This window comes from Manihot esculenta, chromosome 2 (assembly GCF_001659605.2).
Source record: "Manihot esculenta cultivar AM560-2 chromosome 2, M.esculenta_v8, whole genome shotgun sequence".
Classification (NCBI taxonomy): domain Eukaryota; kingdom Viridiplantae; phylum Streptophyta; class Magnoliopsida; order Malpighiales; family Euphorbiaceae; genus Manihot; species Manihot esculenta.
The window spans coordinates 10,947,915-10,962,931 of record NC_035162.2 but is presented as its reverse complement, the minus strand read 5'-3'; the positions used below and the strand labels follow the sequence as shown (position 1 = coordinate 10,962,931).

The window sequence follows — 15,017 nt, the reverse complement described above, 5'->3', positions numbered from 1 at the left end:
CCAACTCTGACGAATCAAACTGTGTTTGTAGTTTCATTTTCTTGCATGACGTACAGTATCCGTAACATTGGGCATATGCCATCTTATTACTTTTTTTCTTGTACTATTAAATATTTTTCCAATAATTTAATACTGATTATTCTTGAGTCTAGTCTTGCAGGCTCGTGAATATGAATGTGGTTATCCCATCTTGCAATTTTTGAATATATATATTCAATATTTCTTAAATATTAGTAACTTTGGATGTTAATATCTTTGGTGAGTAAAATTCTGTGAGAAAGATAAAAGAGTACTTGAATCTATCGACTTCAATTCAATGCAAGCAAGTTATCTTTGAGAAAGAGGGGACAAAACCATCTGATTTTTGAATCCCACTTGAATAATGCAGTCCAACTGTACCCCAGAGTGTCGGTGATAGGACAAATTAGAGTTGGGCCAAAGTTTTAAAACTGTTGGGCTTAGCCTTTAATGACCATTAAAATCAATGTGAATGTATGTGGGTCACCTTTGAGTTGGTTTCTTCATTAATACCCACCGACACCATTAAATTATACCTAAAATTTTAGCCTCTCATCACATTCCCCACTGCTCTAAAGTCAACATTTTTATTTCCTGATTTATTTATATGTTTCCTACATCTTAGAAGAATTATATATCTGAATCAAAAACTGTCTTGAATATAAGAGAAATTTTGGAACAATGGAAGAAATAACATTTCCTTTAATTTTCTATTGCGTCTTATGAGTTACAAGTTACAACTATATAAGAAAAAAAAAAACAATCAACGTTACAATAATGGTTATTAAATTATGAAAAAAATATATATAAATATAATAGAAAATTTATACTTGCATACAATTATTGGGGACGTGGTAGGAACTTTATAATGTAATATGCTACACAAATGACAATGTTACTCAAACTGATAATCCAGCTAAAAATGCAACTCCAGTAGAAGGCAACCATGATGATCCATAAATAAACTGTGCTACTGTGAATTTACTTGCCTCAACAGTTGATGTAATGACCCGGTACCCCGGCCATTTTACCCGTTGCCCGACTGCTCCACCTGGTCCGTAATTCATGTACTCGCCGTAGTATAGTGTATCAAGTGCAAATGTTGCATTCCATTCTAGCCACCCTCTTGGATGAATGTGGTCACCCATGTACGTCAACATGTAGACAGTTCTCGAGTAGAGCTTCCATGGACGGCCGAGATACGTTGGGAAGCTAGCTTTGGCAGCCTCGAGTTCCGGCGTGGCATAGAGCCTACAGGCATGGATTGATATGCCAGTATTTTGATTAGGGTCCTTACGATTCTGTGCAGTAATGGTGTTTTTCTGGAAAGCCATAGGCTTACGAGCGTGAATGCTGCAATTTTGAAACACTACAGCAGCATTACCAAATATGAAATCCACTGTACCATAAATGTCACACTCCCTGAAAAATTGGCGATTGGAGTGCACATAGAGAGTGTCCTGGTATCCAATAATGTTACAACGATAGACCACAGCATGATCAGCACCAACCCGGAGAGCCACGGCTTGGTGCTTGGCTGGACCAGCCCAGTTCTCGAATGTCATGTCACGAGCAATGAAACCAGCACCAGTAGCAGCTGTGAAGGATTTGACATTAGTGACAGAATAAGAGCAAGAGCAGTTTGGCAATTAGTCAATTAGAGTACGCGCATGAATAAAAAAATGAACGCACAAAAATAAATACAAGTAGCTTTCAGAATTTTCAATCATCCAACTATATATGCTTTGTAGATTACTGCCAAGAGTATAGCTATTGGTCATGTGAGGATCATGCCCCACCTCCAATAATGTGATTCTCTCTCTTTACTCTCTAAATCATAGCCATTGACTAATGAATTTGAGAAGGGTATTAGCCAACCGTCTCTATTTTCAGAATAAGTGCATAATTTGCAGTCGGGTTGAATTGACAGCATCTTAATGTGCAGGAGGTCACGAAGTGTAAGTTCAAAGCTAGCTACGACAATTTTTAAGCCATTGCAGCGGATCTTGGCGTATAAAAAATGTTGTCTTTTACTAATTTTACATTGAAAAAAATAATAATTGCAGAGGAAATAAGATGAGCTGGCTAGAATCATGGTGAAAGGTTATGGGACGACACGTCTAAAAAGAAAGAGGAAAGAGGAGAGGCAAGGCACGTGCAAGTTGAACAGCTAAACTAGCTTTCTTTCATGCAAGATCATACCATGGGGGACAGAATTTAAAGCTAAAATGACAACATAGTAATTACACAAACAAACAAGGAAAAGGTTGGAAGATAATTTTAATTTTTACCGAAGGATGCCGTGTGGAATGTCGTTACGTTATCGAAAATGCTTTTACTTCCAGAAATCACCGTTTTACCCTTTCCATCTCCTATGAACATCAAATTCCTCTTTTTTCTTCCCACTTTCAAGTTGTTCTCTTCGTATCTGCACATTACACAAATCAATCAATCATTCATTCATTCATCCTGCAAATTTCCCAAGTATTACACAAACCAAAGAATTAATACCCATTTCATGATTTTCCCTTTAAAGATTTCTTTTCCCTTTTTACCCTCAACCCCCCCCCCCCCAAAAAAAAAAAAAAAACCATTAGAAAAGGCAAGTCATAAATACAAAAACTTTATACTAGCAAATAAATAAATAAATTTGCATGTCGCATGAGCAAAAAACGTTTCAAATTAGCGTCCAGCTTAAAGTCAATTATTGCAGTTTTCATGATTTGCTATGATCCAGTCAATTAGCAATCACTACTGCCTGGAAAATTTGCCGCTCGTGGTGGGGGTATTTATGTCACTTCATAACGAAAGGCTATCAAAAAATGGTAACTTTTCTAGTCCTTTGATCTTTTATCCCATATGTGAATTACCTTCCTGCCCTCACGTAAATTATTGTTCGCCGATTACTGTACTCCGGTGCTTTCTTAATTGCCTCCGCGATCGTCTTGTATGTCCCGTTCCCGTCATTCGAAACGATTATATCGGCCTGTATTGCTGACACCGGCACGTTCAACAGTCTCCTTTCGTTCCTCCCCAACCAACTTGGAAGATCATCGGCATTTTCCTTGGAGATTTCGGCGTCCATCAATCTCCGCCTGTTTTGTATTGGAACGCCAGAGAAATCGTCGCTGTCAGTACCCGAAAAAATTGCCAAGCAATTGCTCACTAACTCAGACAAGTCCTTCAACTTATCAGACATCTGATCCTTTACAGCTCCATTCAAGTCCGTAAATCCCTCCGTACAAGTGTCGTGATTAGTCAGCGCAGCACTGAGCCAAGTGACCACGTCTTCAGTGGAACCAATGGACTGTACCTGTCCGGCAGGGTTCCCGTCCATTGACGGAGCGACGATGGAGAGAGAGCGTGAAAGCGCGTCCACAGAGTCATCAAGCAGCTCAAGACAGTCATCATAGGCCGACCGCACGCGAGTATCCATCTGGAGATAAGAGATCCCCGAAGAAAGGTAGAGAGCTTTAGTAAAGTGCTGCAAAGTCATGTTGAAGGAAATGTGGACGAGGTCCTTCTCGGAGGCGGTGGTAGAACCAGGAAAATCAAGCAAAGAGTTAACACAGAGAGTGGGGAAGCGAGTCTTGCTGCAAGTTTTGGAAATGGCCTTGGTGGGCTTGCGGGCAACAACTGGGGTAGAATGGTCAGAAGCTCGAGTGCGGAGGCCAATAAGAAGGGTAGCAGAGACAGCAGAGGCGATGATCAAGGCGGCAGAGAGGAGGGAAAGGAGGATAACCTTCCTCTTGCGTGAAGGGGAAGGGTGAGAGTTGGTAAATTGTGATTGGTCGAGAGAGCGGGAGGATCCGCCGGGTTCGGAGGGTCCGAGCCTGCCATAGTTGAGGGGCTTCATATTCGGTGGGAGAAAGATGTAGAAAGGATGTGAAGGGAAGTGAGGGGGAGTATATATATATATATATATAAAGAAAGAGAATGAGAGCGTAGAAATATTTAAGATAAATAGAAGAATGGAGAGGGGTTGGTGTGGAGTCTATGTCGAGAGCAAAAATAGCTGGCTTCTACTACTACCGCTGCCAATTGGGTAGCCTAAGGTATGAGTGTGCGTCTCTCCTTGTGTTGCTTTCTTTTTCTTGTTTGCTTGCTCTCTCTCTCTTTTTTCTTTTTTCTTTTTAATTTACTTCCTCTTTGATTTGGTTGAAAACATGTGCGAGGGAGGAAAGAAAATAAAGTTTGTTTTTTTACTTTAATATTTTTCCTTACTTCAAACATCCTATTCCTATTATGAGCACGTACTATGAAGAATCGTTTCTACTCTTTTCTTTTTTAAGGCTTGAGATCCTTCATTATGGAATTTTCCTAATTTATAATAATTATTTAATTAAATTTTTGTTATATAAATATATAGAATTAAATTGATTTAAAAGTGTGAAAAGTAGGATGATAAATAATTGATATAAAAAAAAAGATATTGTAATAAGAAATGGAAATTATATGTTAAATAAAGTTTTGGATCCTTTTTGTATAATTTGAGGAAACCAATTGTTAAGTTATGCTAAAGATTAGCAATACATAAATCTAAAAAGATTGTCATTTTTGTTGGTCCCCACATTAAGCACTAACATATTACGTCATATCTACGCTTAGAAATGTCATTTTTGTTTTCTTTTTCTTTTTCTTTTATAGGAAATATGGAAATGAATGGTTTAAATGCTTAATTACTGGAATTACATCGTTTAATTTTAAAAAATTACTACTTAATTAGTTGTTAATTTATTAAATGAATTTAAATATATATATATAAGCGCAAAAGGTTACAGATAATAAGTGAGCTAAAAAACAAGGCAGTAGAGTGGACGACTGAGTCCCTTTCGAAGAGGAAGCTGTGGATCTCATCTCATGGCCATCCACGTTTCCTCCACTAAATTCCATTTTTTTTTGGAAAAAAGAATGCATATGAATTGAAGCATAAGATAATATTGTAATTTTACTCTTATTATATAAATCATATTTCTTGTTATTTTATATCAAATTTCTCCTTAATTGATACATTTTGTTATACAGAAATGGGTTCACAATGTTTCTTTCATTCTTTGGTCTTTACCATCAGATTCAAGTACATTGGCTTCATAAAAAGAAAAGGACACACCTACTAGATGCAGCCTTTTTGCATTTGAAACTCTTTTTTTTTTATATAAAAAAAAAATTACCACAAGCTCAACAGTGGAGGAGCTGTCCATTTTCGGGTGCATTTCTAGTGTGCAATGGAAGTTTAGTCAATCACATGTTTTTCACACTAAGGCCTTCCCATATTTGATTTAGTCATATAAATAAATATGGTGAAGATCTCTTGAAATACATAAGGACCTGATTGAGAAAAAGTAATAATAATGAATGGGAATTTTGCATGGTAACACAAGGGGAAACATGTGTAATTTGTGAAGTATATGGACAGCTAATCCCAAAATTAAATTTAATTAACAGGAAGTTTAAGGCATAAATAATTATGATTTAAGGTTGATTTCACAAGTGTCATTAATTATATATGTGCTCTGCACAATCCAAATGGGTTCAGATTCTCTTTCCACCACATTCCTTCCTCTTTTTCTTTGTTCACTTTGTTTTCTTATTTTCCCAGATGCGTTTACGTAAGATTAAACTGAATAAACCATTAAAATTTTAATATTTAAAAAAATTAAACTAATATCGATCGAATCAAATCAAATTAAATATTTAAAAAAATTAAATTAATTTAAAAATTAAATCAAATCAAATCAATCTAATTCGATTTGATTTGATCGATTTAATTTTTTAATAAATTTTTTATTTTTTTACACATTATTTTTAATATTTTAAAATTTAATTAGAATATTTTAATTTTAATATAATCTAATCACTCTATATTATTGAAAACAATATATTATTATCAATAATATATTATTATCACTAATCGGTTCAGTTTGATTTTTTTATTTTTTTTCTGATCAAAATCAAACTGAAACAATCGAAATTTTTAAACTTAAAAACTGAATCGAATCTAATCGAAATGAATAAAAAATCAAATTAAAATTTTAAATTAATTCAATTCGATCAATTTTTTTCAATTTAAACCGAATATTATTTACTACCAATTTAAACCGAATATTATTTACTACCACGGTGGCCTCATAATTCCCTAATGTTTTATTTCATTAAAATAGATTTATTCAATTATATTGAAGTTAAATATTTTTTTTTCTTAAATTTTATTAATTAAATTAAATTAAATACTACTTTTTTATTATATTATTTAAAATGTAATAAAAATTATTATTTGTAAGCATCTTTTTGACTTGGAGACAACTGCTGAATAATAGAAATAAGTGATGCTCAGAGCGGAGACAAAAATAATTATAGATTATTCAAACTAAAAATAAAAATTACTACAGAAAGTGAGACATCAAAATACAGGAAAATGTTAGTTTTGGTAAGTAAGTGTAATTATTATTGGAGTTAGTAATAATTAATTACTTTTGACTTGTTTAACACCAAACCATTATGGGAGATTTATAAATAAAAATTGGGGTCCATAAGCTTACCCAATTAATATCCACCGACAGAAATTCTACCTAATTTTTTTTTATATTAAAAACAAAAGTTAATGTCATGATGTAAATACTGACATTACTAAATATTATGGGAAATGAGATGATTCATTAGAGGAAAAAAACCCAAGGCTTACAGATGCAATATTTAAATAAAAACATAATCTATAGGGCTAAAACACAATCCAGCCTATGAAGTTTTTACCCTAACAACCTGGATCCAATGATTCCACAACTGACCCAGAAGAAAAAACTTACAAAGTGTCGCATTTTCACTTCTAAAAATTCCGGCCACCTCTGACAATACCTACTCAATGAAATTTACTCTTGCAAAGATGGCTGAAAGCCTTTATATTAGATTGACCAAAGTAGTAATCATCGGTCAAGGCAAAGCCAAACCCTAATAAGATAGGGAATAATGAGATATCAAAATATATATTTGACTAAATCAATTAAGGGGTGATAAAAAAGTTAGATAATCAAATTGAAAGTGAAGTAATAATTTTCATAATTGAGGGTAGATTTTATTGTTGAATTAAAAAAGCAATCTCCAAATAAAATAGAAATAAAATAGACTTAACGAGAAAAAAAAAATAATCGTCTTGATTTCCTTGAGTCCTCTCATTCTCTATCTTCTAAAATATAAAACTTGTTAAATATAATATGAAACTATCTCTATTTAAGTCTCTGTTTAAAAAACACAAAACAGACTCTTTACTCGATAAGAGAGAAATCACCTTTACTCAATATAGTAAAGCAAAGGCGATCACAAAAAATAATTCTAGTAATGGAGATAAAATCACTCTCTATAACACAGGTTAAAAATGAAATATATATATGCATATTTTTTTTAAATGTCAAACTTTTGTTTTTATTTTTAAAAAAAGTTTAGGTAAATTTTGCGGAGACTAGGCAATTCATTTTGCCTTAGGAGTGGGCCTATCTTACGCCATTCAAGAGGAGTTATTGTTGTTAGATATCAGATAAGCTTTATTTATTGATAAAGTAAAAAAGTAGGTGTTTTCTTTTTTATTGATTTGGGAAATTTATTTATCTTTTTGAAGGAAAAGAAAAAGAAAGGTAAATAGTGTCTATGAAAATTAACTATACATAAGATTAGAATAAATTATTTATAGAAGAAAATATAATTTAAGCTAGAAAAGGAGTTGGAATGGACATTGGGCAATATGTATTAGAATTAACATTGGAAGAAGGAATCCTAAAGAATCACTGAAATTAAGGAAGATACCTACAAAATCTCATAGTCTAATCATTGATCTTCACCGTCCAACCTTAATTAATGATGGAAAAAACAAGCCATGAAAAGGTGAACAAATCCCAAAAGGCTCCTCAAAAACCAAAGTAAAGATGAGGAGCAGAGTAGGAGGGCAAGGTGAAGGGTCTCCATCACCATTTCATCTATATGTCCATTAACGTAACATGCAAATGTCACTTTCTGTCTTGTCAAATAATTCCTCTTTTTTTCTGCATTTTTACTTAATCTCAGGTTAAAAAAATACAAATATTCAATGCTTAAAGCGTAAATTTTTTATAAATTTATAAGGGATATTTACTATTTAGTCCCTAAATATTTTCATTATTAATAAGTCAGTTCCTATATTTTCAAAAATTTATTAAAATATTATTATCTTTTCTCTCTATTAACAAAATAATTATTTCATTCTCTTTTCAGTTAAAAACTATTAACAAAATAATTATTTTATTCTCTTTTCCATTAAAAATAAATAAAAAATAAAAGAGAAAATTTTTAAAATTTAATTTTACCTTTAAATAAAACTCTTTATTTAGTTTATTAATACTGCCATTATTAATAAACCAGTTTCTATATTTTTATAAATTTATTAAATTTTTTTTATTTTTTTTAAATTTATTAAAATATTTTTATATTTTTTCTTCGTCAAAGAAATAATATCTCTTTCTCTTTCTCTTCAAAGAAGAAAAAGAGAAGAAGGAGGAGAAGAAAGCGTCCAGAAGAAAAAGAAGAGGAAGAGAAAGCGTCCAGAAAAAAAAAAGAAGAGGAGAGGAGAAAGCGTCCAGAAAAAAGAAAAAAAAGAAAAAAAAGAAAAAGAGAGATAACATAGTCTTTTATTATATTTTTAACGATAGAAATAGATAAAAAAATTATTTTATTGATGAAAAAAAAGATAAAAATATTTTAATAGAATTTTAAAAATAAACAGATTAATTTATTAATGATGGTAATATTAAATAGTAAATATTTTAATTTATAATTTAAGCAACATAATTAGAAGAGATCTAATTGGAATACTGTAACAATTTACCATAAAATTGCTTTTTATTTTTATGCATTTGGGAAAGAAGAAAGATATCCTTAATGTGTGACTTTTTTAAAAAAAATAAAGAGACAAAGAGTGCAAAAACAATGAACAGAAGAGGAGATGGGTCATATGCAATTGCCAAAAGAAAAGAAAAAAAAGAGAGAGAGATAGAAGAGCATGTGGGTATTTCCATGGTGGTAGGGAACAGAGGGTAAAGACTTCATAGTCCATCACATGCATTGCTTTAAAAACGGTGTATTGTCTCACTTTCTTCAAATTTTGGAATCATCTAATTCATTCTCAGGCAATGTGGGTTTCTTCCTTGCTTTTACTCTTCTCACATTAATACCAGACATTTCATTAATTGAATTCATAAAATTGTTATCTCAATAAGCTTTAGAGTCTATAAAATCTTGTAATAATTAAGAAAAGCTTCATTAGCAGCAATTACTAAATATTAAGCGGGACCTGAGGCGCTGAGGTTGGTGACTTCATCAACTTGAAGATAATGCCCATTTGCTGGAACAGAATATCACAACCCAACTCTTCACTTATCCATCTTTTGTCCCCAACTAACTAACTATAAATAAATAAATAAATTCAATTTAATATTAAAAATTGGACAATCTGAAATTGATTTTAAGGCCATTAAATCAAAGGCTTATTGGTCCATGTTTGGATATTTATGTCATTTTAATTAAATTATTCCTTTAAAAAATCCCTTTCTTTTTCCTTTTTATACCGAAATTGCACCATATACTATATAAAATACAACATTATGAAGATGGTTTAGATGTTGGAAGATGATTTAATAGTTAGGTCAATCTATTAATTTGATTAAATATTTTCATCTTAAAATTAAATTAAACTTTTTATTTAAATTTATAATTATCATTCATGTCTACAATACGTATTTCATCGATTCCATTTAAAATTAAATCAAATAGATTTAATTCAATTTAGTTTTATCGGTCAAATTTTTTAATTTTTTTTAATTTTTTATATCTTATTTTTAATATTTTAAAATTTAATTAAAATATTCCAATGTTCAAACTAATTTTTTTTGTATTATAAAAAATAATATATTATTATTACTAATTAATTTAATTCCATTTTATTAATTTTTTCTTATAAAAATCAAATAACTGAAAATTTTAAAAATAAAATCAAACCAAACCATAAATAAATAATAATTAAACTAAAATTTTAAATTAATTCAATTTAATTAATTATTTCAATTTAAATTAAATACTATCACCCACCGATTTTTTTAATTTTATGGTATCATATATAGCTATATATTTGTTATATTTTTAAAAAAAATTAATCATATATATAGAGAGAGAGAGAGAAAGAGAGTGATGATGAAATCAATTAATAGGCAATACTGCCATTAGACACCTTAAATCAAAGTGATTAATCAGATGAAAGGTGTTCTAAAAGTTGACAAAATAAGAAAGACGAATATGAAACAGACTAAAGATATTGACTTCTCTGTTTAATAATTAAAGGTAATTATTAATTAAAAGCCTTTTATTTAATATATTTTATTATAAAATACTTATTTCTTTTCTATGTAAATACAAATTATAAACCCTCCATTTAAATTTATAAGAATTCAATTGAATGAATTTATTTTTTAACAATTTTCTTCTTTGGAATTTGATTTTTAATAAAATTAATTATGTCAAACGACAAATGAAATAGATATATATTTTTTTGAAGGAAGAAGAAAACATGAAATGAAAACCTACCCAATTGAGATGTGAAGGATGGTAGATAGATGGACCACATTGTAGATGAAGTGCAGGCAATCTTTAAAGCTATGAATTAGGTTATGGGCCATAAGAATTGGTTGGTTTTGTCAATCAATTTGTCACTGATTAAACCAATTAATTAATTTTTCCTTAAATGCCATGTTATTATTATTCCCTTTGTGCTACAATCCATATGCCATTGAATTGAATGCAATTTTTTTATTATTTTGTGTATCTGATTAAGAATACATCAAAAACTACAAAAAGGGTTAAATATTTTAATTCTTAACATCTTAAAACTATAGGACAAGTAATTAGATCAAATAGACATTTTCTTTTTCTTATTTTCAATAGAAATAATTTTTTTATTTCTAATGCATGATTAATTTGATTCTCATCCACAAGTATCTATCCCTCTCTGTAAAACCAAGAATTGCCAATTTATCTGGAGATTTTTTTTGGTTTCAAATTACCCATCACTTTAATAATTTTTGGTCATGAAGGCATGGTGGAATCAGGGATGGCTGTGGTAGCGGCGGAAAAGGAGAATGGAGTTGAGGTGTTTACTTCGACGGGTTTATTACTTTTTGAGATTATTAGATTGGACTAAATCTATGAAGCCTAGAAACAAAATCTCATGGGTCGAAGTAGGCCCTAAGCCTGTGAATAGATTTAACTAATTGTTGTGGCTTTAATTGATTTTAATTATTTATAATTTTGAGGATAACTCTAGGTACTATTAAATAAAAATTCATTTGATATTTTCCACATTTTTAAAGTGAAAAATAAGATATAAAACAACAAAATATAAACGTGGATTAAAAAGAATCGGACACATGATATGCATGTTTCTTAAAAAACTAAACTTTTACTATGAATGAAGAAGAATTCACATAACATAGGAACTAGAGATGGATATGGACACTCGTTCTACAAGTAATCCCATGCTTACACACCGATAAATAGAGATGCAAACGACCACCGATGCCAACAACAACATGAGATAGGAAGTGATAATGGATGAACAATAGTGGAGATCTACACCAATCAAAGGGCAAAAATTTAGCAGGAAATAAGCATTATCAAGGGTAATAAATCAAGTAGCCATGTTTCCAAGTCCATGGTCAAAACCCACACAAAGTGCTTTACTTTGTAAACACCATGCAATATCACAAACTTCAATTAGTTAAAATTTTAGTCTCTAAATCAAGAAAAGCACACAAGAAGCTCAAACAATGTATCAAGCCAAGAATATGCCAACTGCATATTTAAAAAAACAATATAAACATAAGTAGGTAAGGTTTTAGACTCAAACTGGTTCAATTCAGAGTCAAAAGTAAAATGCTAGAATTAATTCCTAATATGATAATATTATATATGAAAAGGATCCAACTTCCTAAGCAAAGTCTTTCCTACTCAGCAAAAGTATGAACCAATCATGAGTCTAAACATCTAATGTATTTCCAACTCCTGTGCCTCTTCTGTTTCCAAATCCGCTGCATTTTCTACTGGAACTAAGCTGTCGACATAATTATAGAACTCACATGTGTACTCAGAATTGCAAATGGGTATTGTCTTGATGGTTTTGTTATAGGGATCAAAAAAGGATAGAGTAACACATTGTGCGTCAACACGCTTGACTAGCAACTCTGATTCATTGTAAACTCCAATTGGGGTACCAAGTCCTGAAGAATTCAGTTCCAACGTATGGAGTTTAGTCCAGCGCGTTCCATCACCGTCTGTAGGATAATCTTTATTCAATGTCCATAACTCAATAAGATTGATGGGTCTTCCATATCCAGAAGGATAAACAGGCATAGCAGGATATAATGCCAAAGCAAGTGATTCATTGAATCTTACAAGTTTAGCACAAATTCCAGGGGGAATAAAATCTAGTGTTTGTATGGTTTTGAATACTTCATTACCCATGTTGAATGAGACGATGAACTTGTGATTTGCCAATTTCCCAACCCCATTAGCCAGCCAATGCACAGACCCATCCACAATCACAGCCTGCTGACCTTCGGGAATCACACAAGAACCAATTCTTTCCTCAATCATTCTTCCGTCCAACAGCCTCCACGAAGTCGTACTCCATGAGTACACTTCAGCCCTCACAACGGGCGAGTCGTCATCATTGCAATGAAAATTCACAATCCTTACCAATTTAAAATCATTATTTTGAGGACTATACCCAAATCCACAAGCAACCATCCAAATTGGTTCATGAGCATCATTGATTGTGGGTCGAGGGAGACCTCGAAATTGCCTGGTCGAAATATTCCAAAGAACAAAAGCGCAGGCATAGCAAGGCGAGACATCGAAACAGATAATACCATTGCAAGACGCAACAATCTTGGGATACCGAATCAAAGAACCAAGAAACGGTATCCTTATCTCGCGAGGAATTGAGGTTCGACTATCGATCAAAGTGATAGAAAAGTTAGACCCAGATGGGCTATGGAAGCGACGAATGAGAAGAGACGGCCGAGGGGAAGAGCGACGGAAGTGGATTGAAATGAAGTCACCGGAATGGAAGAGGAAATACCAGGCTTTGCATACGGATTCGAAGCGTTTAACAGACTTGACGGGAAGTCTGGAGATGATGTCTTTGATGATATCATGGTTGCGAAGAGCAAGAGGAGTGGAATTGTTGGCCATGGATTCTATTGATCGTCGCTTACTCTTCATAGAGAGAATCATCAGAGGCGAAGGTAATTTTTTTTAAAGGGCAAAAAAGGAGGTTTTTGTTAGGGTTCTCTTCTGGGTCAAAATTATTTCTGTCAATTATGGGAGAATTGAGGAGTCTTCGCCTCCAGCCGGTTTGGCCCAAATCATTACGCACCGTTCGGAATGGATATTTTGTGAGAAATATATTTATTATTATTATTATTATTATAAAGAAAACTTACTAATTAATTTTTTAAATTTATTAATTAATTTTTTTAAATATATATTAAATATTAAAATAATTAATATCTAAAATTAATAAAAAAAATTAACTAGTAATGTATTTTTTTAGATTCAAAGATCAATCAGTCAATTTTTTTTGTAGTAAAATTTATTATTATTATTTTAATTTTTAACATTTATCCTGATAATGATTAGTTAAAAAATTTTTATAAATTTTTAAAAATTAATATTTTGAACCCTAAACACTATTTGATCGAACAAAATCGTAATCGTGTTGATTTGGTATGCTTATCTTCCTTCCTTCCTATTCGATTTTCAATAAACACATTACAATCCCTAACTCCCTCTATCATCTGTTGTTCCTATTAAGTGAAAATTTAATTTTTATTTACAATAAAATTTCCCTTTATTTTATATTAATATTATTTGATGCTTTTATAATAGATATTAATGTATTAATTGTTTGTTTTTCTTTTTTTAAAAAATTGTATCTTAGTTTATTTTTTTTTATTTGAATGTTAAAAAAATTCAGGTTTTACTATAAATAACGCTTTATGGATTTAATTTAATTTATTATTTTACGATTATAATAATTAATTTAATATTTGTATAAAAGCTTTATGGATTATAATAATATATAAATTCAGGACATTAATTTGATAATTTCAGAAAACCTAATTTTTTTTATAATTTACAATAATTTTGATTGCAGTTTTATTTTTTTAATTATAAAATAAAAAAACAATTTAAATTTTGAGATATGCATAAATACAATAAAATCATTTTTAAAAAAAATTATTAAAATAACACATTTATTCAAAATTATTAATCAATTGAAGATAATGCTTGAGTTTAAATTTGTAGTAATTTAAACTTATCGGTTAATTTTTAAAATTTATTTAATTTTAAATCACTTAATTATTTATACAGTAACTTTACTTTTTTATTCTTTATTTAATTGTTGAAAGTTATTAAATTAAAATAATATTATAATATAAAAAATTTATTAAAATAAACAAACAAATCATAAATATTATAATAAATATAAAAATATACAACATACGTCATAATCAATTAGTCTAATATAAAAGATAATGAAGAAAATAAAAAATAATTTTAATTTATTATTAATTTAATCCAAACGAAAAAAATTCTTTTAATAATAAAGAGGACGTGATTTAATGAAAAAAAAAATTATGGAAGAAGGAGTAATGAGCAGAAAAACGTTAGGAAGAAGCTTTGGAGGTGCGGGGAATCGAACCCCGTGCCTCTCGCATGCGAAGCGAGCGCTCTACCATATGAGCTACACCCCCGGGATGAGTTATAGTTTTCTAATGTCCTAGATAGTGGTTTGGGCTTCTGACGATTAATTATTACATTTGGATCTTCGGACAAAAGAAATGGAAATTATGGGCTAGTTTGATTCCCAAATAATACATATTTTTTAGCGAGTCCGATAGACAAAAAATATTCTAAAAAGCCTT

The 15,017-nt window shown here is 30.8% G+C and overlaps 2 protein-coding genes and 1 non-coding gene across 3 annotated transcripts; all 3 read right to left on the bottom strand.

The window, feature by feature from the left end:
* Window positions 1–702: 702 nt before the first annotated feature.
* On the bottom strand, window positions 703–3,937 carry LOC110609252 (probable pectinesterase/pectinesterase inhibitor 61). The gene is made up of 3 exons (XM_021748702.2): window positions 2,889–3,937; window positions 2,310–2,446; window positions 703–1,615 (listed from the first exon to the last, which is right to left on the bottom strand). The coding sequence occupies exons 1-3, from the start codon at window positions 3,872–3,874 to the stop codon at window positions 918–920; spliced, it is 1,821 nt and encodes a 606-aa protein (XP_021604394.1). The 5' UTR covers window positions 3,875–3,937; the 3' UTR covers window positions 703–917.
* A 7,921-nt stretch (window positions 3,938–11,858) lies between these two features.
* Window positions 11,859–13,450, bottom strand: LOC110606394 (putative F-box protein At3g17480). Its single transcript, XM_021745185.2, has one exon. It carries the CDS (start codon window positions 13,321–13,323, stop codon window positions 12,073–12,075), a length of 1,251 nt encoding a protein of 416 aa, XP_021600877.1. The 5' UTR covers window positions 13,324–13,450; the 3' UTR covers window positions 11,859–12,072.
* A 1,323-nt stretch (window positions 13,451–14,773) lies between these two features.
* On the bottom strand, window positions 14,774–14,846 carry TRNAA-CGC. Its single transcript has one exon. It is a non-coding gene; the product is annotated as a tRNA-Ala (tRNA).
* Between the last annotated feature and the right edge of the window lie 171 nt (window positions 14,847–15,017).

What these genes read in the sequence shown, in the direction of transcription:
- LOC110609252 (XM_021748702.2), bottom strand. Translation starts at nt 3,874, where the DNA reads ATGAAGCCCCTCAACTATGGCAGGCTCGGACCCTCCGAACCCGGCGGA. An exon ending in ATTTACGTGAGGGCAGGAAG is followed by an intron (nt 2,447 to 2,888) that starts GTAATTCACATA and finishes TGTAATGTGCAG; the next exon opens with ATACGAAGAGAACAACTTGA. An exon ending in ATTCCACACGGCATCCTTCG is followed by an intron (nt 1,616 to 2,309) that starts GTAAAAATTAAA and finishes AATCCTTCACAG; the next exon opens with CTGCTACTGGTGCTGGTTTC.
- LOC110606394 (XM_021745185.2), bottom strand. Translation starts at nt 13,323, where the DNA reads ATGATTCTCTCTATGAAGAGTAAGCGACGATCAATAGAATCCATGGCC.